General features: G+C 38.0%; 2 protein-coding genes across 2 annotated transcripts in view; both read right to left on the bottom strand.

Moving 5' to 3' along the window:
- LOC126366691 (dual specificity protein kinase splB-like) overlaps positions 1-26511 on the bottom strand; it is a 206745-nt gene that overhangs the window by 157090 nt on the left and 23144 nt on the right. The window lies entirely within an intron of this gene.
- Positions 12305-26511, bottom strand: part of LOC126366713 (THAP domain-containing protein 2-like) — a 40219-nt gene continuing 26012 nt past the window's right edge. The window contains exon 4 of the mRNA XM_050009919.1: positions 12305-12351. Coding sequence (XP_049865876.1) covers positions 12348-12351 — 4 coding nt within the window. The 3' untranslated portion in view covers positions 12305-12347. The remainder of the gene's footprint in view (positions 12352-26511) is intronic.

Genomic DNA, 26511 nt, shown 5'->3' with positions numbered 1-26511 from the left:
TTCGCATTTGTTTTTGACGTGACTTATTGTAGATTTTCCGCAGATGGCATTAACTACTTGGCAGGACAAATGGGGCGCGCTGAAGGCACTCATCCGCTACAAAATTTAAGACAACAGGCCTGAGGGCGCCCAGTTGGGCGCAAACCTCGGCTCAGAGCGTCGTCTGTGAGGAAGAATATTTGAAAGAATGAATCGACCCTAGTGGGGTGATAGCTGGAATGTTCGCGGAGGCGCACACAGATGACTTTTACGTCATTATGTTCTTCCAGCTTCGCGCCAGCACCAATGATATGTTTCTTTTGATTTATTTTGAATTTTGCCCCTATTACCAACATATTGATAAATTTTAAATTGTTACTAATATGGACCCATAGTTTGAAATAAATGATTGAATTTAATTTAATTGGAATTTGAATAATTGAAAATTGAATAGTAAACGCTGTACGCGTGTGAGGTGACCTGTGCTCAGCAGAAGGCCGACTGAATGAATTACGGAGCCTATCGCTTTTGCCAACATCCAACACTGTGGTACATCACAGTCAAGTCTGTGTTGCGCAAGCGCAGACTCGTGACTCGTCAGTCGTAATTAAGCCAGGCCTCTAATTGCTGTTTCCTGACAAAACACACCTATTCAATTATGCTGAATCCACCTGTCAACTGGCAGGGTATACCTATAGTAAGTACATCATTGTAAATCTTTACACTGACAGTGAAAGAACCTTATTAAAGTGATGTGAAGTTTTAAGCTTACTATGAAAAGGTCATAAGGAATCATAATAAATACAGAAGCAGTACTGCAAAGGTTTAGATTATCATCATAACATATCATCACGCCTGTATCTACAAAGGGGTAGGTATAGTATATAACACGACTGACGAGGAATGGCCACTCTTCGCCAGCCATGTTTAAGGCATGCAATTATTCTCAACAAATTGAGCTTCTATTGTGCAAAATATAGTTTTGACTTTCATTCCCCATTAAGTGCCTAATTATGTAATTTTCAAGTATTAATAAGGTATTGAAAATAAACAATGCTTTTTGTTTAAAATACAAATGAAATCATACATTTAATCCATTGTTTTAAAACAAACAGTTAATTCAGTTCTAATTCTAAATACCCAAACAAAAACCATAATAAGAACTTAACAATTATAATTGTCTTCAAAAATACTAACAATAAGTCAAAACAAAACAGTTACGATGATAACACGTTGAAGTACACACACATACACACACTACATATCATACATCAACGATTGAAGTTATTTTCCCGCGACGTATCTGCGTTGAATATCAGCAAAGTAAATTATCTGGTCATAAACATTTCAACGAGATTCCTCATGCACGACTGCCTCCGCAGATGTCAGATTCAGAGGCCAAACGTGCCCTTCCGACGAATGAACTCTGATCTCTAGAGGCCTCAACATAAGAACTTAGCGGGTTAAAGAAAGTTAAGTTAAGTTTATACCGGCAGACGCAAATATACCTTACTTACGGTAATTATTATCGAGGTAAACAAGATACACAGAGTACTTATATAGACAAGCCGCAAAATCACAGCCGGTGGTACCGAAATATGCACAAAAAGATCGAATTATAAAATTTTCACGTCATTCATTGCCTCTTTGGTATCGCGCAAACACAACTAGCGCTTGTCTTACCACGCAATGAACAGTAGCATTTCTATCATGTGATTTGTCGACTGATTTCTAATCAGCATTTGATTATTCTTTGATTTCACACTCAACTTGTAACTTAAACCACACCATCCCACATGCAGTAAGAAATCTCGTGTGCATTCATGGCGAGATATATTATAAAGATTTAAGGTGATTCGTTTTCCATACAAAAGTTGATGCAGTGCTACAGGAAAACGGATAGAGGAATATTGTTATAAAACCGATAAATAGTAATATTTTGGTGTATTATTTTCGCAAACTAACAAAAATTTAGGGTCCGAATACGAGAAGTACCATATTTCAGACCCTCAATTTTGATCAATTCTACATTTGTAGTGGTGCAGATTACAGTGTATTTGCTGAGCGTGTAGTGGTGTCAATGTTAGTTTGTGTGCGTGATAGTTTTTTTTTCTCTAAAGGCTTTAACTACTTGACAAGTGTAATAGAATGTCAGTGACAATTTATAAAGAGATTTTGTATGAATAAATAAAAAACTAAAAATACTACAATCTGAGAAAAGGAATATTGGAAAAATATTTTTGTTTTAACGCATATTATTTAAACATTTTTAAATAATGGGTGAGTACCGTGTTTTAAAAGAGGACATATATATTATAATAAAAAATCAATACATAAAATGAAATGGCTGTATGGGCATAGTTCCCTTTGCCTTACCCTTCGGGGAAAACCAAATAAAAAAAAAGTTGTTGCATTTGCCGGCCTAAATAGTAGTCATTTATCAGATTTATTTATATTCTCTTTGCCGCGGACTTTTTGGTGGGACCGGGAACGGGAAGGTTGCTTTATTCATTGAATAATCTAAATAATCAATACGAAGTGGTGTTTTGTGGTTAATGATCACATTAAGTTAGTCGGAAAACATTCCCGATAGTATTATTAAATCGGAATATTCAATAAACAAAGTGTACTTATCTATTTTCGCTTTGCGCCAACAAGCCGCTTACTTCGTTTGGGGTTCGGAGTAGGAGTCTGTGTGGGGGCTTAGGTTTCATCATTTCATTAATCATCATCAAGAAAAAAAAACACAAGACATGGCTGTATGGGCATAGTTCCCTTTGTCTTGCCCTTTGGGAAAAAAAAATAAGATAAATTTTGAAATTCTTATGTATAATAAACAAACATCACAGACATCATGACAGATCTAAAACTAACGAAAATCTTTTTTCTTTTTTCTATTTGACTTATTTATGAATTTTAATCAAGAAAACGTGATAATAAGTTCGACAGGAACCAGTTCAGGTCCCCGAAACAGCCCATTTCAGGCCGCGTATATATGGAAATACTACGTCCAAGCCTCGTCTTTTTTTAACGTCCTCGTTAAAACAAGACGTCCTAACCTGAACTAACTAATCTAACAATAAACACTACGCATAAATATAAGTCCAGAAATGCGCTGCAAGTCGTCTGGACTGGGCGCGAAAACAACATAGAATTCGATTAGCTGCTAAGTGTCCCGCATGCTATCACCAGCTGTCACTGACATACGTACCTATGAAGTCCCGCGGATTTTATTGGAACTAAATGACAAGTCATAATAATTATATGCGGATACTGCGATATCAGCGCCGTGCTTGCGGGACGTCCTGAAGCGCTATTACATCTTTCAAACGCGATGCGTCAAAGTTTGAACCGACGCAATTTAGGAAAAATCTACCTTATTATTACTGTACTGTGATCGTTATTTGTAAAATCATACAATACATATACACAATTCTTTATACACAATATAATTATTATGACATATTGTGGACTTTTCGGTAGACCTACAAAAAAGGAACAATTCAACCATACGTTGTTTTGTTATATCTCAATGGGCTCAGGCAGCGTTTTCGCCGAAAGCTCCAAGTCGGCTATATTTGTAACGATAATTATGTTTGACATTCATCATCATTTTTGAACCATTTTATACAAAAAAAAATACTTGTATAAATTATATACCCTAAAGCACGCCCATGAATCACTCTACTCATTGGTGAAAACCGTATGAAAATCCGTTCAGTAGTTTTTTAGTTAACCGCATGTTCACTGATGCGATTAATGCCTGTTAGAATTTTACAAAATAAAAAATACGGAAATTACGGAAGGTACTTTAGTGCAAAGTACATTATTGTATAATTATAATATTATTGGTAAAAGTGATACTTTTTGAAAATTCCGTAACAAATAGACGGGTTGGCCAAATTCAATTGTAAAAAAAAATACAAAAAGTAAAAACAATTAAAATATGCACTTGGGTTTGAACCGTGAAACTTATAAGAATGGCGGCGACTGCTTTACCAAATGCGCCATTTAGAAGTTAGAAGTAGACTTCAAATTATGCATCTCTTTTAATAGCTAACCTAGTTCGCATGCGTGTGACAGCTTCGTGTTTGTACACAAATTGAAATGACACCAACTTTTGATGCAATGTTTTAATATGATATCTGCAGTAAATACTTCAAAATTGTAGCTTAACTTAAAGATAATGTATGTAAGATTTCGCCACCTAACATTTTACTGGGTCAGAACTCAACACTAAACGAATAAATGGAAAAAAATACGAAAACTGCAGAAGTAACGCCATCTGCTGACGCAGCGTTACCTAGCTGACTGAAACGCATCACCTTAAGGACAAATTTGAATTTTATTACTATAACATCCTCTCAATATAAGTACATGAACATATTATTTTTAAATAGCTATTAATAGAAAAGAAGAACTCGGTGGCGCACCGGTAAACGCGCTCGGTCTGCGATTGTTGAAGTTAAGCAACTTTCGCAAAGGCCGGTCATAGGATGGGTGACCACAAAAAAAAAAGTTTTCATCTCGAGCTCCTCCGTGCTTCGGAAGGCACTTTAAACCGTTGGTCCCGGCTGTATTAGCAGTCGTTAATAACCATCAATCCGCACTGGGCCCGCGTGATGGTTTAAGGCCCGATCTCCCTATCCATCCATAGGGAAGGCCCGTGCCCCAGCAGTGGGGACGTTAATGGGCTGATGATGATGATGAGCTATTAATAGACACAGTACAATATGGTACGCCCAGAAGATGTGTGTAGGATGTATAGCTGTAGGGCTTATTATATGTATATTCATCATCATCTCCCTAGCATTATCCCGTTTCTCACAGGGTCCGCTTACTTAACCTAAAGATTTGACAGGTCCGGTTTTTTACAGAAGCGACTGCCTGTCTGACCTTCCAACCCGCGAAGGGAAAACCAGCCCAATACAGGTAGGCCGAATATTTATATTGCAGAGCTTTATTTACTTAAATATTTACACACATAAGATCACGCCTATTTCCCTTCGGGTTGAGCAGATACCACCGAATTCCACTTACTACGATCATGACACACTACTTTCGATTCTTCCACTCTCATCGAAAATTTCATGCATGTTGCCCATGGGGGTTAAAAATACCACATCAAAGCAATTCATCTAAAAAAAGCAATATTGCAATATTACGCACTTATTTATATATGCGCAAATGTCAATTTTTTTATTAGTAGATATCTTTAATATTATCTTGTCTATCGTACAGATACAATGTGCTGGGGGGTTAAAATGGCAACATCGAAGCAATTCATCTAAGAGAGCAATATTGCTATTTGACATTTGTTTGCATTGCGCACTTACTTTTATATGCGCAGATGCCAAATTGCAATATTGCTTTCTTATATATATATATAATTGCTTCGATGTGGCCATTTTAGCCCCTCCAGCTCATTTTCTGTTTGTCATGTCCTGCTTTTGAACATAGACGATGTCTAGTTTAATAAAGATAAAAACTGTCTATTCCTCCCGTCGTCCCATCAGGTGTTGCTACTGTTGATTGTTCTTAAATTTTGACAGTTCGGCATACTATTTGAGTAAAGAAACATATTTCAACATATTACATTATTATTATTTTTACATATAATTTTTAATGTCGAATTGCAATATTGCATTTTAGAAGAATTGCTTCGATGAGGCTTTTTATTTTTTATTTCGTGTGGAAATAAAAAGTATATTATTATGTTTGTCATTTCCATATTTAGGGACTATGGAGTCCCAGACTATGGAGTCCCGGACTTTTGGAACGCGGGGCCGAAGCCAACACGTAGAGGCCCTTTAAGACAATTTAATCTAAATGTGATGTGACACCAACCGGCGATTATCCCTGTATACACTATGGGATCCCCGGTTCGTGTAGGACTATTGCAGACTATGGGAACAAAGGAAACTATATAGGGGGATATTATTATAATTATTATATTATACTGACGTGTCTAAACCTATTCCTCTCCCCACTCTATCTCTCTCTATACCTTCGTACACGGAACCGCTACCAAACTGACGAACCCTTGATCAGTTATTAAATTTGTAAAATAAACGATTTAGCCTCAAGCATCAGACATCAAACATATCTATTGTTAGGATAAAAATGTACTATTATTATGCTTATTAAGTTCGTGCAAGATTTTTTATTCAAATAATGCTCTCGGCTACTTCGATTGATCAAGTAATTGACGGTGCAATTGATCGTGTAACTTCCTGATTGAGGAAACGGTTAATACTTATGCTGTCAATCATTGTACTATGTACTTAGAGTTAGTTATTTTATTTATGGATCAACTTACACTGGACGTGAATAAATCGGTTAGTCATCCAGCATAAGTTGACCTGACTCGCGATGGGCCCGCGCGAGTTTTAGCTTACGCTCTCAGTATAGTTCATTAAGTAAAGGTAATTATATGCTGAAATAGGAAACATAAATAGTATAAAATAAACTATTCTGCTATAAGCCTAGTCCTCATAAAAAAAATCGGAACATTTTCGGATTTTTGTTCAACAAAACACGAGTTTAATTCAATTATATATTGGCGCATTAAGTAAAATTAAGAATTAAAAACTATAATACCAATGTACAGTGGATTTATTTATTTCTTATTCTTAGGAATAATCAATATTATGGCCCAATAGTAAGATGATCCGTGCTTCGGAAGGCACGTTAAGCCGTTGGTCACGGTTATTACTTACTTATGTAAGTACGTAGTAGTTAGTACATGAGTCATGTCAGGGGCTCAGTAATAACCCTGACACCAGGGTTGATGGGGTTGGTAATCCACCTCACAATCCACACGATAGAAGAAGAAGATGGCCCATAATTTATGGGCTTTGTAGGTATATGAGCGATGGGATAACGTGTTCCATTTTTTCTTTATTTCTTCTTCTTCATCATGCGGAACGTCGCAGTCACTATAGACTTTAAACTCAAACGAATCAATGATTATAAGATGATCATTGGCCCATGTATGCAAAATAAGATTGCGAGGAAGCGTGTATTGAACCAAGGATTGATGTGCAGTTCACGAGACATTATGACATGATAAACTTGTCATAAACTGACAGTCCATTAACAGAACATGACTTGTCCAATTTAACATCACATACGTTAAAATTAATTTAACATTTCAATGATAAACCCGGTATAAGGAAGCGTCAAAAATAAAATAATAGCCGAAAATAATTTTCAATAATAAACAAAACAATGTTTTTTGTAATAAAAAATATATTTTTTATATTAATGATTTTTTGTTTAATTTAATTTATAAATAGCCAGGAAGCTCAGAACAGAATCGTGTCGAAAAACGCGTGATGTTTACTTGTAGTTAATTAGTGTGTAATTGGCCGAACTGGAATCGAACCTTGACCCGCGTGCGTGCAGTGTGAAGATTTAATTGTCCGGCTGCCGTGTGGTCAGGCGAGATGTTGAGATGAGGCTATCCTGTTTACATCTCAAGTACTCAATGCAATTATCTAAAAAGCCTTCGAGCTTCTGTGTACGTATTTTATTGGCGTATTTATATGCTAAAAAACGAGTATTTTATATTGCCTAATAGCGGTCACAGGAGCAATGAACTGTGCCATATGTGCATAACATAAACAAAATAGCTTAAATACGCCACTGCTGGGCACAGGCATAGAATATAATACTACGTAGTGCAGTGTAAGTGACTATTTATAACCTTTTTCTACTCCTCTACTTTAATCTGGCATTTAAATAACCAAAAAGTCTAATATAAGTACATACATAATTAAACTCTTTGAAAAAGTGTACGCTCTATGGCCTATAAAAGCATTGTTTACAAAGTGTAACTGTACTATAATGTCGCCAAAAAAGCATTGTTGTTGTTTTTTTTTTTTGACCTGGAAACTGGCACCTTTACTTTGTTTGGTGCCATAGATATACTATAAAAAAAAAGTATACATTTGCCGCCATTTTCCCGCGCGTTGGAAAATAAATTGGAAAATTTTTGTGTTTCGTTTCAAAACACTAAAAAGTATAAAATAAAAAGGAAAAATGGATGAAGAACTATTGAATTCTACACCAAAATTACGTCGTCGTAGAAAAAGTATTGTATGCAACGTTGTATAACTAGGTCAAAAAATGCTCGTGGCGTCTCTTATTGCGATGTTCGCCAAGGCTCACATCGCAACTCACGCCACTCGCATTTTTTGACCCTTCTTATACAACTGTTGCATAAAATACTATTATCGGGTCTAATGAATATTGTGAACCTATAACACCCGTTCAGACAGTTGGAAACATTTGGATTTGTGATATAGACGGATGATTATAAAAGCTTCTTCTTCCTGGGTAAGTAGTAGAAGATACCTATGTAAGTCATGTCGGTTGCATTAGGTATTTTCGTTGGTAGCCTTCTGTTCTACCAACTGAGCTACTACGGCTATATTTGCATGTATACGAAGCAATAAAACCCACAGACTGTCATAGAACATTCGGTGACCTGTGACCGATTACTCCTCCGAATAATATTTACGTGGGCATTTGACTATTTGCATTGAGACTACATATTTACATTCCGACCTACTCACCTACCTACAAAATTCGATGATAAGATAAGATAAGATTCTTTATTTGCCATAAATGCAGTGTGACAGATGTTACAAAAAATATAGTTTACCGTGCATTTAGATTACATAAATCATGCGAAATAAAGCTAAAACAAAGCAGATTAAATGTACTTTTCTATTCATATGGAGGTAGTCACTGTTGTCCTGTGATTCACAGGCTTACTTCTCAAGCGGGAAGCGCCGGCCGGTTCGAATCCCGATCAAGGACTTGCACCAATGAGTTAATAATTTATACTAAGTGCAGTTTTCACTAACACAGTTCGCTCGACCGTTATAACATAACATAAGCTCACAAGTACATCCCAATTGGGGTAGTCAGAGGTACATCCGTCGCAATAACTAAGTGCCCACACCTCACCTAGCTTTCTGTTAGACCAACGTGATAGGTGGTGTGGTCTTCTTCTTCTTATCGTGTGGGTTGTGAGTTGGAATACCAACCTCATCAACCCTGGTGTCAGAGTTATTATTGAGCCGACAAGGGCCCCTGACGTGGCTCATGTAGCGGTTACTCACTTACATCAGTAAATAGTAACCGGGAACAACGGCTTAACGTATCTTCCGAAGCACGGATGATCTTACTTTCAGGCGATCAGGTGATCACCCTGTAATATTTTAAGCAAACTAGGGATCACAAAGTTATTTATCCCCACCACCGGGATTCGAACCCGGGGGCCTCCGGATTGTGAACCCAATGCTCAACTACTGGACCACGGAGGCCGTTTGGTGAGGCTTCGGAGGCTGACTAGTGGTGTGGTGGTACATCATCATCCTCCTGCCTTCATCCCACTCTCTATGTGTGGTCGCACAACATGTATGTACATGTTTTCCTAATCCATTCATGTCTGTCAGTCGTCATCCCAGTCACACCTTTCACACACTTATCCTTCTTCACACAATCCATCCACACTTTCTTGTTTTTTCCCGCTGCTGTTCTGACAATGGTTGGTAATTATTTAACAGAACTGTCAATCACCTTCAATCCTAAATAATACAAGTTTGGCTAAGCGTCGAATCTTGCGCATCCCACGGCCCGCATTGACCTACATCGCTAATCTGTCGCATGCTGCATCAGACCACTTTGTTTCTAAGTGTCACATACGTGAACGTAATAAGAATCAAGATCACGGGCTGTATGTTACTAACAGTAACTTTGAAAAAAAAATCATGACATACATATTTGAACACACGGCGGCATCCCTAATGGGGTACACAGAGCCACAAGTACTCAGAAGACAGCTTGCAGCCACTTTAACTACGAAGTTTTAACATGGATATTTTTAAGTTTAATCTATAAGGAAGAGCGATGCTCCCCAACACAGGCTTTCAAAAGCTTAAAGGAAGACATCGGCATTTCGATTCGGCAAGGATAGAAAATAATCTTGTTTTTCTTATAGAGGTATGATCAGCCTCCGTAGTCTAGTGGTTAGAGCGATGGGCTCACGATCTGGAGGTCCGGGTTCGATACCCGATGGGGAATGTAAATCATTCAAATTCAATTCAAATTCAAAAATATCTTTATTCAGTAGGTAACATAGTTACACTTTGAATCGTCAATTTTAACATAACGAACGTCTCATTCGCCTAAAACTACTGCAGCTTCTCACAACCTGTATAGCCGGGGAAAAGAATCTGCAAGAAAAACCTCGGCACAGGGCACTAGACGTTCTTTAAAAAAAAAGGTGAGACATTTTGTGAGACTGTCCATTGTTTGGTAAGGACATTGCATGCTTGAATCACCTGATTGTACGAAAAAGTAAGATCATTTCGTGCTTTGGAGCGCACGTTAAGCTGTTGGTTCCGGCTATTAGCCCAAACACCTCCACCAACCCGTACTTGAGCAGCGTGGTGGAGCAGGCTCCATACCTCCTCCGGTTGATTGAGGGAAGTCTGTGCCCAGCAGTGGGACGTATACAGCCCGTTTATGTTTCCTATACGATCATCACACACTATGACAGTATACAAAGCGTAGCATAGTATATTTAATTTTATTCGCAATCAAACAGAAAAACAAGATACAGACGTAATCATTATCAAGATAAAATTAATAATAAAAAGAGAAACCAGACAACTTAACACGTCAAGAATAACATTAATGAAGTAATTCTTCAAACGTCTATACTATCAAATATATTAACATAAAGGCGCGTTTACGTAACCATCACAAAACAACTTACCAGTTTCAATAATAGATATTTACTTAAGTCATATATAACATAGATAATAGGATTTAAATCTTAGGTAAATATTTACTAAACAACAAAGATTTTAGTACTTATAGAATAATCATATTTCAATATAGGTTTAGGTTTGTCTTTGTTAAAGTAAGATGGTTGCGTGCTTCGGAAGGCACGCTAAGCCGTTGGTCCCGGGCTACTAGCCCAAACACCTCCACCAACCCGCAGTGGAGCAGCGTGGTGGATTATGCTCTATACCCCCTCCGGTTGATTGAGGGGGGCCTGTGCCCAGCAGTGTGACGTATAAGGCTGTTTATATTATGTTATGTTTATACACACACAGCGCCCGTAATCCCAAATGAGATGAGCAGAACCATAATATATCTTAAATATATTATATATGAAAAAGCAATCTAGATGTCTTCATTATAATTTCCACCGGGGTAAGCAGAGACTATGGAATTCCATTTGCTTCGATCCTGACACACTTATCTTGATTCCTCCACATCCATCAATCGTTTCATACACGCACGCTGGTTCAGCACGCCTACTAAACTTTTTCTAAGGACATCACAACATTTTGAGTTTTAAGGGTAAGAATTTTTTAAACATAGGTCATCATTTAAGAGCCACGCTCTTGTCGGTGAAGCATTCTCCATGCTACTTTTTAGGGAAAAATAGGGCAGTAGTTTCCCTCTTGCCTTCCGCCCCGCAGTACTGTCTGAAGCGAGTGGCATGGCGCCCAGAGTAGTCTACATCAAAGCCGTACTATGACTCCTGTCCTCCGTCTCTGAATAGTACTGCCATTTACTGCTGCTCTCTGTCAGGTTCCAGGTTACAGTCCCGGTGACTTAAATACAGGTAAAATACATTTTCAACGGAGAAACACAAAGAAAACCAAGTCGCGATGATGTCTTTGTTTAAATAAATATTTGTCCAGCTGAGTATTGAACTCGCGACCTTTTGTTTAAAGTTCTTTTGTTTATTCATGAAAAGCAAGCAAAAACCGTACTAGTCTCAGAGGTCACAGTTGATAAGAATAAATCAGATTTTGATTCTATTAAACAATGATTTTATCGTAATTCTATCATGATTAAATTGAGTAAAATATAAATTATAAAATGCTTATCCAGAAACAGAAGCCGGTCTAAGAGGAACAATATCATTTTTTTTTTACTTATTTTCGTATTTGAATTACGAATGCGATGGTTGATTGTTTTTATTGATGACGTCACTAGGACAGTAATCTATACAAATTCAATAGAATATTTTCGTTTTGACGTTTTGTATAAAGTATCGCATTTGTTTGTGGGTTCAATAGCCTACTGTGTACCTTCTAACATATTGTACATGGGTAACTATGCCAGTTTTCTTCTAATTTGTGGCTTTTTTGACACATCAGATATGTGTATGGTTTCATTTGGGCTCTAGTCTGCTTACCCCGGTGGGAAATAGGCGTGAGTTTATATATGTACGTTCATTCACCGATGTGATATAAAAATAATAATTCATTGCTGACACGAAACTCTATTTTACCTTTTCTCGTTAGGTGAATTTGTCTCGATTGTCAAAGCCCTTACCTGAAAATAATAAAAAAAAAAAAATCAAACATCACAAATACTATTAAGGTTTTCATTCAAAATGAACAAAAAAAACGCGTTTCTTAATACGAAATTGGTTTCAATTTCTGATTTGCATGGATGACGCTTTAACACGTTGATAAAGAGAGGTTTCGTGAAATGAACATTTTCACAATCAAACTTCAAGGTTGGATGGACTGCAGTTTTGTACTCAACAAAAAAAAAGTTGTAACACTATGCAAATCGACTGTGAAAAGGTGCTTAAAAAGTTTTAATTGTATATTTTCTAAATAAACTAGAAACTAGATTTTCGCAATTGCATTTATTATCTACACTAATGCAAAAACGAACGGGTATTTATCAAAAAAATGTGAAGGCGTAATATTAGATTATAATATAGATTATTCTAGCCGATAGAAGCGGCCAATCAGCTCGCGACACCAAACACTTCAGAACCCCGATACTGACCCCGCCGGCGTGGTTGACAATTTCCCTCATTCAGCGCTTATCGCTACCGACCCTCTACTGTCGAATAAATCTTTCAACTGGGCACCCTGTTGTGTTAAATTTTGTACCGGGTGAGAGCCGTCAGAGCTCCCCATTTGTCCGGCCAAGTAGTTAATGCCATTTGCGGCAAATCTACAATAAGTCATGTCAAATAAAAAGGTTTTTAATAACATCAAACGACATACTACGATGTAGTAGAATCAACTAAACCAAGACACCAAAGTAAACGAGTAGGTTAGTACCTACTGACCTGGCTTTTGGGTATTTCATGGGTAATGTCACCCATAGAAAGGATTGCAACCTTGACTTAACCAGCTGAACCCCGGAGTGCAAGAATTGAACTTCCCCGCAGTGTCATTTGAGCAACCAATTGGTGAAATCTTTCCCAATTAAAACTATGTAAGATAATAACACTTTCCAACACAACAAAACCAAAAATAACATAAGCTCACGACTGTACTACCAATTGGGGTAGTCAGAGATACATCCATCGCGTGTGTCATTCACGTATATGAAACCCTTCGTACAATAGAAAGCACCTAACACAAAAACGGTTTGAAACTATAGTCTGTAGAATGTGAGCAGATACAGAGAAATGGTTTGAATGGCCATGTCTAATGCTACGTATTACTTTATCCGTCAATTTCACACTATTGTTATCAACGACGGAACCGCTACTCGTCTGTACAGTCAAGTAAGAAAATGAAGATTACTTACTGACTTTGAACCATACATATTTGGTGTCTGAGAGCCTCTTCGCCATCGCCGCTTTTGTCGTCAGTAATACCTATAACATGCTGACCCAAAATTTATTTATTTATAGGAAAACCAACAGCTACATCAAATAGTATAAACAGTATAAACATAAATATAAATCACAAAAGAGCCAATTATAGGTTTCCACAGATAGACTTCGGTATATGTTGGTCATACAGCAACAATAGATAGTAAAATAAACTAGGTGCCTATACAAACATAACAAACACATTTCACGAAAAAATCAACTAGTCGCCCGCAATGCCCGGGATAGAAATCTGCAAGCTGAAAAATGCCTGCGATCACGTAATTACAACGCATGATACTCCTAACCAACTAATATCTTTTTGCCAATTTCCGCTTCACTGATGGTATACTACAGTTGAAGATATCAATATCAAGATCTTTTATTATGTTATTAAGGTTTCTGACTGCTCGCCATAGAAAACTGTCCTGTCGTAAAAAAATCCTTAACAAATGTTTGTGCGAAACTGCTATGATCAAAAATCCATCCTGGTGTTAAGACGCCAAGATTAACCCTTTCTTGTACACATAGAAAAATAACGAACAAAATAAGCGCCCGATAGGAACAGTAAATTACAAATAAAATTGTCTCATATACTTATCTAAAATAGAATACCAATTTGAAGTATAACAACATGGCGCGGAGTGGAGATTTACACTAATTAAATACAACTTTAATTCATGAAATGATTATTTTTACGACTACGCTCTTCGCCCGATAAGTACGAGTAGTTTCAACGAGTAACGGTAACACCGCTTTCATTTACCACAACTCTATTCAACAATACACAACCCTTCGCAATCCTCTGTCCAACTCACGAACCAACTCAGCAGTCAAGAACAAAACAATTGATAACAAATGAATTAAATAAATAATAATACAAATCGGTAGAAACAGATCGCAGTCGACAGTACGGCGCTTTCTCTGAGAAAGTAAAAGTGGTTTGGTGAGTATCGGTCGAACAGATGACGGCGAGAAGTGGTGCACTGTCACTTATGTTTTGATACAAAGACATTCTAAGACACTATGGACAAGGCAATCTGCGTCCTGTCGCGGCTAATTCGTTATGGATTTAAGTCTTCTCATAGAATAAAGAATAATAGAACGGACAATCTTCCCCGCACCAATTCGTATCGATGCCGAGCTTTTTTACCTCTACTACTTAAAACGTTGTGAATTATATTTATATTTCTCTACGACTACGTACCTACTCTCTCTCTTTCTCTCTCTCTCTCTCTCTCTCTCTCTCTCTCTGTGTGTGTGGATTCCCTTATCATAGTAATATTATAATACATTTTTGTATTTTTTACAACCCAACCAAAACAAAAAAACTTTGTATAGTTTAGCTTTCTCATATTTACTCTGCTTTTCTCTAGTTATTTTTTTTCTAAAATGCTTCTGTTAAATTCTAGTAATATCCAGTTTACACATACCAGTAGCTAGTTCAACGACATTAGCCAAGATCAGGAATGGCATTCTATTAGCAAACTATGCCTACTTACAGCTAGGTATGCCTTAGACATTATAACTTGGCATCTAACCAACTCGCAACTCGTTAGCTTCAGTCACTTTAATAGATGATTATTTTTTTTACTTATTGTAGATTTGCCGCAGATGGCATTAACTACTTGGCCGGACAAATGGGGAGCGCTGAAGGCTCTCACCCGATACAACGTTTAAGACAACAGGCCTGAGGGTGCCCAGTTGGGCGCGAACCTCGGCTCAGGGCGTCGTTTGAGAGGAAAAATATTTGAAAGAATTAATCGACCCTAGTGGGTCGTTAGCGATCAGCGCTGAATGAGGGAAATCGTCGACCACGCCGGCGAGGTCGGTATCGGGGTCCTGAAGTGTTTGGTGTCGCGAGCTGATTGGCTGATATGGCTAGAGGTTAATAGATGAAGATTAATACCGCAATAGTAATAAATCGCAAGCGAAATACCTCTACACTAAAGTCACATACCTCCGAAAATGCATTTCTCGGGAACTCATATTTACGTACACTTGATGTAATAATCAAGTAAAAATGTGAATGTTTTAGCTGTAAATGGATGGGTTCTAAATCTTTTTTTTTAATAAAAAAAACCTGTGATTAGCCACTTCACTTCACCTTTAACAGCCTCCGTGGTCTAGTGGTTAGAGCGTTAGGCTCACGATCTGGAGGTCCGGGTTCGATTCCCGATGGGGACATTGTCGAAATCACTTTGTGAGACTGTCCTTTGTTTGGTAAGGACTTTTCAGGCTTGAATCACCTGATTGTCCGAAAAAGTAAGATGATTCCGTGCTTCGGAGGGCACGTTAAGCCGTTGGTCCCGGCTATTAGCCGTAAAAACACCTCCACCAACCCGCAGTGGAGCAGCTTGGTGGAGTATGCTCCATACCCCCTCCGGTTGATTGAGGGGAGGCCTGTGCCCAGCAGTGGGACGTATATAGGCAGTTTATGAGCCACTTCACCAAATCCTATAAGAATAATCAATAAATCAATTTATTGCAAAAATATCTTTATTCATTATTTAGAATCGTCATTTTTTATAATAACGAACATCTAATAATGTATAGTTTGTTCATTTGCTTGACCCGTACATGTAAGAGAGGCAGACCTATCTTACTCCTTAACCCCATCGGGGGGTTGAGGTAAATCAAGCCCGTATTGGTGCGGGGCGGAGTGTGTCCCTTCTACACATAATATTATTCAATATTGTTTATTTGCATATAACGTGAAGGTTGGTGGTAGGGCTGGCAGAGGAAGACCTAGAAGGACGTAATTACTATAATTATTATAAATTTTGACGGACATCACATATGGGCTAGAAGAATGTAGGACCTGTCTAGATATTATTGTATATACTATGTCAAATCTTTTTAAATTTTTCAACGCGTTGTGGTACGAACGTCTCCAAACAGTTTTTTTTCACGATAGGCAAGCAATTGACCGCAATCTCACCTGAGGGTAAGTGACGATGGAAGGTGGAACATGCTTACCTAGAAACTGCCTATCCAATCTTGCTCAAAAGGTCCGGAAAGGAAGAGAGTACGGGAAATTACAGATTCGCGGGTAATGAATTTTAACTTAAAACCCAGGTGTACAGATAAGTTATCTAGTAGTTGACAGAAACAATTTAAATACCCTCTTTTTAAAGATACAATGGTGTTCTGTACCGTGAAAAATGCCAGCATTAACCGAAACATACTTATCACTTATTAAGTAAATTAAGTTAACCGACCAGGAAATGCCATCGGGTACCTACATACCAAGTGACTTTACAAATAAAACAATGCAGCTTATTCCCGTCAAACCTGACTGACAAGAGAATTAAGTTTACTATATACTACACTGTATATATCTGCTTTACATTCCTTAAATAATCAATACTAGTATTCAACATACTAGTAAACAGCCTCCGTGGTCTAGTGGTTAGAGTTAGGCTCACGATCAGGGGCCTGTTTCATAAAACTTACAATTGTAAATTACAACGACAATTTAGTGTTCATTACGTAGCTAATATGAAACTGCACAATATTCGTGATCACACACTCCGCAATGTACATCAAATTGTCATTGTAATTTACAATTGTAAGTTTTATTAAACAGGCCCCTGGAGGCCCGGGTTCGTTTCTCGATGAGGACATTGGCGAAATCACTTTGGAAACTAGCCTCTGTTTGGTAACGACTGTTCAGGCTTGAATCACCTGATGATCTGAAAAAGTAAGATGATTCCGTGCTTCGGAGGGCACGTTAAGCCGTTGGTCCCGGCTATTAGCCGTAAAAACATCAACCCACAGTGAAAAATTCTATTATAAATTTACTTTCATTATTATATTTTTAAATTAATTATTACTTTATTTATATTTTTATTCAAATAATAATTACCATCGTATCGTCTTGTGGTTATGTCAAATAGGTAGGTATCTCTAAATTTAATAAGACAAGAGGAGTACTGCCTGTCTGTCTGTTTGACGTGACATCTTATTAAAATAACCGGACAGAAACTAAATTGGCTCTACATTGGCGTATTGTGGGTGATCGTGCGCTGCATACTGAACTGGCTTCCACGAAATAATCCTTGATCAAATGTGAACCTTCTTGTATCTTACTGGTATTATTCCCTATTCTATGATCTTACTTAAAATTAAAATGCTATTAGACTCTTCTAACAGCCTCCGAAGTCTACTGGTTAGAGCGTTAGGGGCCGGGTTCGATTCCCGATGGGGACATTGTCGAAATCACTTTGTGAGACTGTCCTTTGTTGGTAAGGACATTGCAGGCTTGAATCACCTGATTGTCCGAAAAAGTAAGATGACTCTGTGCTTCGGAAGGCACGCTAAGCCGTTGGTGCCGGGTTACTAGCCCAAACACCCCCGCCAACCCGCAGTGGAGCAGCGTGGTGGAGTATGCTCCATACCCCTCCGGTTGATTGAGAGGAGGCCTGTGCACAGCAGTGGGACATGTATGAACTGTTTATGTATGTTACGTATTATGTATTAGAATCTCTTTAATATTAGGATCTCTTTAATAGCAAATATAATAAAATATAATCTTATCGTTAATTTCTTACTCGATTAGGGATTTGTTTATGTCGTAAAGAGTAAAAACAGAAAAAAATATTCAACTTACTCTACATATCGACGGGGAAGAAGCAAATACTCCTATCTTACACAGACCTAACTGTAAGATAGGAGTATTTGCTTCTTCCCCGTCGATATAGTATCTCCAAACTTCAATGAAGCTTAGCACACCGATTAATATTGACATTCACATAATCGTGGTCACACTCAAAACCTATCCTTCTTTATTACATACAATTAAACAAGGACAGAATGAGTTTTGGAACTCGGTAGCGGAATGTCGTCAATGCGAACCAGTGCGCGTGCGCATTGGCGATGGAAATCCTCGAGAACTGTGACACTTGACAATTATAGTGTTCAGGTAATAATTGATTATTCATTCTTTGTCTAGTTTCCGTTGTTTAGTTGAGGGTAGGGTAGACAGATGGTTATGATAAGGAATGTTTAGTGTTTAACTAGATACCTACTGGTGCGGATTGTGGCCGATAGAAACTTTATTTTATATTAGTTTGACAGATCTAAAACTAGCTGTATCCCTTTCACGTACGTATCGCAATTGAAAGACGCCACTATTTGAAGAGTATCTGCAGTTTTCTGACCCTCGATTATGTTTCAAGAGAAAACTGTTAGATATAGGCATGCTTTTCTGTAAGCATTTCTGTTATTTTTTTTTTATATTTCTGCATAAAAAAGAATCCTTACATCTGCCAGTTCAATATTTTTGATAAAAAAGAAATATACAAAGATCTCCATGGATTAAATTGTGAAAAAAACAGACCCGTAACTAACCGGTAACACGTTAAATCTAATATATAATATATTGATTTTTACTCACGCTGCATGAATAACATAATAATAACACCACACATTTGGTATACACATTATGATAATAATAATCTAACATCCTTATTGATAAAAACCCAAAAAAAAATCTTAATGAGCTTCTATCAATCAAACATAAACAAAAAAAATACAATTCGCGTAACAAAATTATTAAAAACAAAAACTATTACGTACATATCTAGGATTTGATCACGAAGATCACGATTTTAGTTATAAATCCATAGTCAATTATCTTCACAGTTTATTATGTAATCAGAAAAATTGATAATGGGTGCTAAGTTCAAGGATGTGGCGTGGAAAATTAAAAAAAAAACTATAATCTTCTTCTTCTATCGTGTGGGTTTTGAGGCGAATTACTAACCTCATCAACCCTGGTGTCAGGGTTACTATTGAGCCGCCAAAGGCCCCTGACATGACTCATTTATAACGACTACGTACTTACACAGTAAGTAGTAACCGGGACCAACGGCTTAACGTGCCTTCCGAAGCACGGATCGTCTTACTTTCGGACAATCAGGTGATCAGCCTGTAATGTCCTAACCAAACTAGGGACCACAAAGTAATTTTTGTGATATGTCCCCACTGGGAATCGAACCCAGGACCTCCGGATCGTGAGTCCAACGCTCAACCACTGGACCACGGAGGCCGTTACCTACTTACTATAATTCTAGGTACCTATTCATTGAGAAGGGTTTTTTGCATCACACATTGATAAATGTACTGCGCCTCTGTCGAGCAACAGCAGCACTACACCCGCCGCGTAACTATTTTGAAGACGCTCTGCGATTACAATAAAAATCTAGTTTTTTTATTCTATTGTAAAGCTTAACCAGAAGTACCTAGATATATCCTGCAGACACTTGTAACCGTATTTTTCTTAATTTAGCCATAAAGTCGCGAAGCGGCATTATAGACAGCGATAGGACTCACCACCTATCACGTTGGTTTTACAGCTCGGCGAGGTGTGGGTACTTAGTTCAATAATCAATAATTCTTTATTGAACAAAAACATAAACACAGGACATACTGTACAGATGAAAAAATAAGTACAATAGGCGGCCATCTTGCGATGGATGTGCCTCTTTACCACGTTGAGACTTTATTTATGTTTGTTTCCTTTTGGTGGTTGCCTGGAAGAAATCGCTCTAGAGCAATAAGGCCGCCCAAATTGTACTGTATTCATATGTTATGTCTGATTGTTGTAATTTAGTTCTGTGCAATAAAGTATATTTGATTTGATTTTATTTATGTTTTGTATTCCTGCTCGGGTTGTATATACCCCTCCATCAGCCTCATTATTTTGAAGGTACGAATAATATAAGCATATGTACCACGCATACGAATTCCCCGACACCAAATGAATAATTAATTAGTTATTGTATTCACAATTCATTGAAGACACCCGTTCCAATAAAGATCATATCTTATTTCAACAAATAAGACATTCATACATACATAAATTCACTTACGCCCAATGGGGTAGGTAGTTATTTGTACATTATTAAACAAGGTTTTTGTATAATAATGTACAAATAACCAATTTCCGTGATAGCTCTGCTCGGAGAACGCGTGACTTGCATTTTAGTGTCACGGGTTTAAATCCCGGGATTCGGGCTCTAAACCACTTCTTCTTCTTCTATCGTGTGGGATGTGAGGTGGAGTACCAACCTCATCAACCCTGGTGTCAGGGTTACTATTGAGCCGCCAGAGGCCCCTGACATGGCTCATGTAACGACTACTTACTTACATCAGTAAGTAGTAACCGGGACCAACGGCTTAACGTGCCTTCCGAAGCACGGATCATCTTACTTTTTGGACAATCAGGTGATCAGCCTGTAATGTCCTAACCAAACTAGGGATCACAAAGTGATTTTTGTGATATGTCCCCACCGGGATTCGAACCCGGGACCTCCGGATCGTGAGCCCAACACTCAACCACTGGACCACGGAGTCTAAACCACTGAATTCAACTTTGTGAATTTGAATCCATGTTTGGTTTTTGATTTGCAGCCCGGTTAGCGGCAGTAGGCTCGCCCTCTATTACAAGGGATGGGACTTAAACCACACCCCGGACACTTCATACAAACAACCTCGTTGTACACAGACACTACACATTGACGTTAACGTACACGCGCATATGTGTGTGTGACGTCTGACGCCATACGATACAAGTCTAAGTTGTATTCGACCAGGGACGAGGTAAACCTAGGTAGGCGCTGGTGGGGGACGGAGAATTACCGTTCTATACGTAGTTTTATTCCGTATTCTATATTTAAACATGGCTGGCGAGGGGTGGATGTGTATCAGGTCCGGTGGATAGGTAGGACAAGAAAACTCTTTACAAAAAGATTTAGTAGTTTTTTTTTTTAGTAGTTGCAGCTTCTGCAGCCAGCAGATACATCATCATCATCAATTTAAGAGCCACGCTCTTGTCGGTGTAGCATTTACCATTCCAGTCTATCAAAGGCCAATTCCTTGACTTCCCAATCACAACAACACAACATCACAGCATACAATCATGCATTCATTTCTTCAGTAGATACAATAATCTCAAAAACAAATAATGTACTCACATACGAGTAGAACGCGAACAAATCACGTACAGCCATTGAAAGGGGAAGTGAAACACCCCTATATGAAAGAAAGGGATAGCCATATGCCTCGCGTTTCGTCTACCGTCACGCACTGCGCGTACTAGAAAGCCGCACTGGAAAAGCGCTTGCGCACATAATTGTTGCATACGTATTTTGTACCTACTTGTAACACGAAACGTATCACTCATTCTTGTACAAAATTCGAGTATACATGAAGATAGTAAGGTTTTACGGCTAATAGCCGGCACCGACGGCTTAACGTACCCTCCGAAGCACGGAATCATCTTACTTTTCTGGACAATCAGGTGATTCAAGCCTGCAATGTCCTTACCTAACAAAGGAAAGTCTCACAAGTGATTTCGACAATGTCCCCATCGGGAATCGAACCTGGACTTCCAGATCATGAGCCCAATGCTCTAACCACCAGACCACGGAGGCTGTTACAAAATCACAAACAAAAGAAAAGTCGATACATAAGGAGAAGGCCTATGCCTTCGGGGATAGTTACGATAAGGTCCAAAAGATCAATCAGTTTCCTGCAAAGTAATAAATTAACTGGTTGCACTTAAGACCTCCTAGTTACATGACGTTTCTGTATTAGACCAAAAACAACTACAAAAACAAATTTTACAATTATGACAACTAATAGTTCATAATTTCCCCACTGTTTACAAATAATAACTAACACTGTTTGCATATAACCCGGGTGCTTTCAAAGCCAGAGTGATCAGGCACCTGCTGAGCGAGCTTGCTCCATTTTAGGCCTCGTCAATGCCTTCGGGCAACTCTGGGGCCAAGAACAAACCCATCAAAGGTAAAAAGAATAAATAAAAATGATCGCTGGGCTCATTGACTGCACTTCTGTGATGGTACATAGGCGTGACGTATTCGCTGATAAAGTAATATCCGTGTTGGTATGTGCAGTGTGCGCATAATATTAATCGTAAATGACACATCGCGATGAAAATACTTCCCGTTGACAGTTAAGAGCTATAGTAAGTCATAAATCAGTCATTGTATGCCAGTCATCGATGAAGATTCACCACATAGTAACGTTATGAGGACGAGGAAGAGTTAGCTTGCGTCACAAAGAAAAGTCTACTTTATTATTATGAGATTTCAAACTAGTTGTCTTCTTATCGTGTGGGTTGTAAGGTGGAATACCAACCTCATCAACTCTAGGGTCAAGGTTATTACTGAGCCGCCAAAGGCCCCTGATATGGCTCATATAACGACTACATACTTACATCAGTGAGCAGTAACCGGGACCAACGGCTTAACGTGCCTTCCGAAGCACAGATTATCTTACTTTCGGAAAATCAGGTGATCAGCCTGTAATGTCCTAACCATAAGGATCACAAAGTGATTTTTGTGATATGTCCCCACCGGGATGCGAACCCGGGGCCTCTGGATCGTGAGCCCAACGCTCAACCACCGGACCACAGAGGCCGTGAAACTAGTTGTGGGAAAATATAAATCGATAAATACTGTATTCTTGTTTTTGTTTCGTGTAAGATCAATGACAGACCTCTTCAAACATGGCGTCAGGATTATTTTTGAGCCAAAGACCCCGGTAATCTGTGGATCCTATTTATTTATATATAAAAGTTCATCTACTCTGAACCGGCGTGCGTGTATGAAACGATTGATGAATGTGGAGGAAGCAAGAGCAGTGTGTAAATGAAGACAGATCTAAAACTAACGAAAAACATTTTTTATTTTCAGTTTAACTTATTTATGAATTTTAATCAAGAAAAACGTAATAATCCGATATTTTATCACGTTTTTCTACGACGTCACAGTTTGCTTTTTCATACAAATTCCATAGTAATTTCGTGTTTTGCCGTTTAGTAAAAAGTAGGTAGCTGATTTGACTAGTTGTAAACTAGCCTATTGTTATTATTTATCGATACCTATTCACGGAATGTAATAAGAGATAAAATCAAACAAGGTCTAACTTGTCCCATAAAGGCTGCAGGCAAGGAAAATCCTTAATATTGTGAAATAATAGATCGGATTGATTTAATAATGATTGCATGTACAAGGACAAAAAGACTCACTTTGTATCTTCACTGGAAAGGCAAAATTACGTGCTAAAAATAGATGGATAAAAAGTTAAAAAACGAAAAAAATTTTTATATCTAAGGACACCAAAAGCGAGAGCACCAGTAAGTTTATTTCAACTGTTTTAAGACAGTAGTTAAACAAAAACTTTTCAAAAAAGGTTATTATAAAGTTAGTGATTATTTAGAAGATATGAATGCATGGGATTAACTGTCTGAGAACTGGTATTAGGCAGCTAAATTACTCAATTGTATAAAAATATTTTATGTTTATTTTTTTTTTTTTTAAAAGAACGTCTAGGGCCCTTTGCCGAGGTTTTTCTTGCAGCTTCTTTTCCCCGGCTATACAGGTTGTGAGAAGCTACAGTAGTTTTAGGCGGATGAGACGTTCGTTATGTAAAAATTTGAATTTGAATTATGTATGAAGACTTCTGCCTACACCAATAGGTATTACGGGCGCGAATTTTGAGTAATTCAAACAGATTAGAACAATCCAACCAGTAGTACGTACATCGCGGTCTTCCGTCGAATAGCCTCGGTGATAACATCGCTAAACCAACATCGTTCAACCTTACTGACAACCTTTTAAAGTACAATGTTCCTTGTTATGTATGCCAAGTGAGAATGGTTTTAGAAGGAATGTTAAGGTAAATGGTAAGTGGACTTCCTCACGGCGCGATGTTGTTCGTGCGATATCGAAATAAGTGACGATTTGAGTAAAGGGTTGATGAAAATCTTTAATTTAATACAAATCGTCAATCAATCATGTCTAATTTTATCTGTTTTAAATTTGCATGTCAGCTTCTGGCGCCATGCGCTTGTGCGAACTTATTATAATTATTATTATAATATCTAACTTATAACCTTGTATTCATACAAATAAATTTCACTGAAATTTGTATGAAATAATCCATTTCACGTCAGCAAAAATAGTCAAATGTCGTCTTTTTTGGTGCATGTGGTCTAAAACGGCCATCCTAACGATATCCGATCGTGCCGTGTGGAAGGTCCCTAAGGTAAATGGTAAAGTTGTAGTGAAGTTGTAAGTACATTTAAGAGCTGCAGGCATCAGATGTTTATCGTTAGTTGCGATTGAAATTGTTCGCGAAATATGCGAGTCTCCATGTATAGAAACGTTGTGAAACTAAAAGTGAATAGCTAAGTTGTTGTAATTTTGTGCAGAATCCGCGACTCTAGCGCCGTACACACTAAAATTTTCATGAATTTTCCGACAGGAAATTCAACTTGATATCGACTTAGGATCAAAGTCTGAATCATCCCCCTTAGTATTCGTTACGGTGTCACTAACATCCTTACGTACTTGTATGGCTACCTGTACGTACTTGTGCAGGGTGTAAGTGAAATCGTAACAAATACTGAGGAGGATAATTCAGCTCATGATTCTGAGTTAATATCAAGTGGAATTTTCCAACCTGGTATTTTCTTATTCTTCGTTTTGCAATAAGGATGTTTCCTTCTCCTTCACGGCCAGTCCAGTGGAGAAATACCTATTAGAACAGCGATAAGGTGGACATCAGAAATGACATACATAACATAAACAGCCTATATACGTTCCACTGCTGCGCACAGGCCTCTACTCAATCAACCGGAGAGGGTATGGAGCATACTTCACCACGCTGCTCCACTGCGGGTTGGTGCAGCAGAAGTGAGAATATTTTTCTGCCACTTCGTCTCTTCAGCGATAAGATGTTTTAAAATAGTAGTAGGTTAGTAATAGTGTTGTATTATAGACTAATATACAATCGTCAGTTTCGGTTACTATTTAGTGATGTAAGTGAGTAATCGCTACATGAGCCATGTCAGAGGCCTTTGGCGGCTCAATCATAACCTTGACACCAGGGTTGATGAAGCTGGTATTCCACCTCACAACCCATACAATAAGAAGAAGTTACTTTCAATAAACATTTTGCAATCATATCAAATAGAGATCACCAACCCGCAGTGGAGCAGCGTGGTGGAGTATGCTCCATACCCCCTCCGGTTGATTGAGGGGAGGCCTGTGCCCTGCAGTGGGACGTATATAGGCTGTTTATGTTATGTATCAAATAGAGAAATTAAACAAAATATATTTATTTTTTAAGTTTATTTTTGGATATTCATCACACCAAATGTAATTCCACATACCAACTTGGCACAAAGAACAATACCTACCCGATATCCCAGCACCTTGTCATAGACAGTTTCCCAGAGTTATCACATCGTTACAAGCTTATTACAGGCGACAATTAGTTACATTGCGGTTACAATGGAGATGGCATTGTGTGTGCCTTGACCTGGACTCAGGTCGACAAGTATTTGTTTTTCAAATTGTCTAAACGGACAATAGGTTTAGAAGGCTCATGTATTATGAACGGCAGTGTCTAAACTGCGTGGAAAAACGGTGTTTTATTTAATGGTTGAAAAGACATAGACAACATAATATAGCATCACGCCTCCCTAAAGAGGTAGGCAGAGCTGTACGTATACAGGGTGTTAGTAACATCGTAACGAATACTGAGGGGGATGATTCAGACCATGATTCTGAGTTAATATCAAGTGAAATTTTCCGTCGCAAAATTAATGATTTTTTAGGTTTTCTTAATTATTTTCAATTCTATACTTTTGCGATCGAAAGTTACACTTGATATTAACTCAGAATAATGAGCTGAATCACTTACACCCCATACAAGTATATACAGGTAGCCATACAAGTAGGTATGGGTGTTAGTGACATCGTAACGAATACTGAGGGGGATGATTCAGACCATGATTCTGATTTAATATCAAGTGGAATTTCCTGTCGGGAAAA

The sequence above is a fragment of the Pectinophora gossypiella genome, chromosome 5 (assembly GCF_024362695.1).
Source record: "Pectinophora gossypiella chromosome 5, ilPecGoss1.1, whole genome shotgun sequence".
NCBI lineage: Eukaryota > Metazoa > Arthropoda > Insecta > Lepidoptera > Gelechiidae > Pectinophora > Pectinophora gossypiella.
Note: the sequence above shows the minus strand (reverse complement) of the source record. Positions and strands in the feature narration are given on the sequence as shown.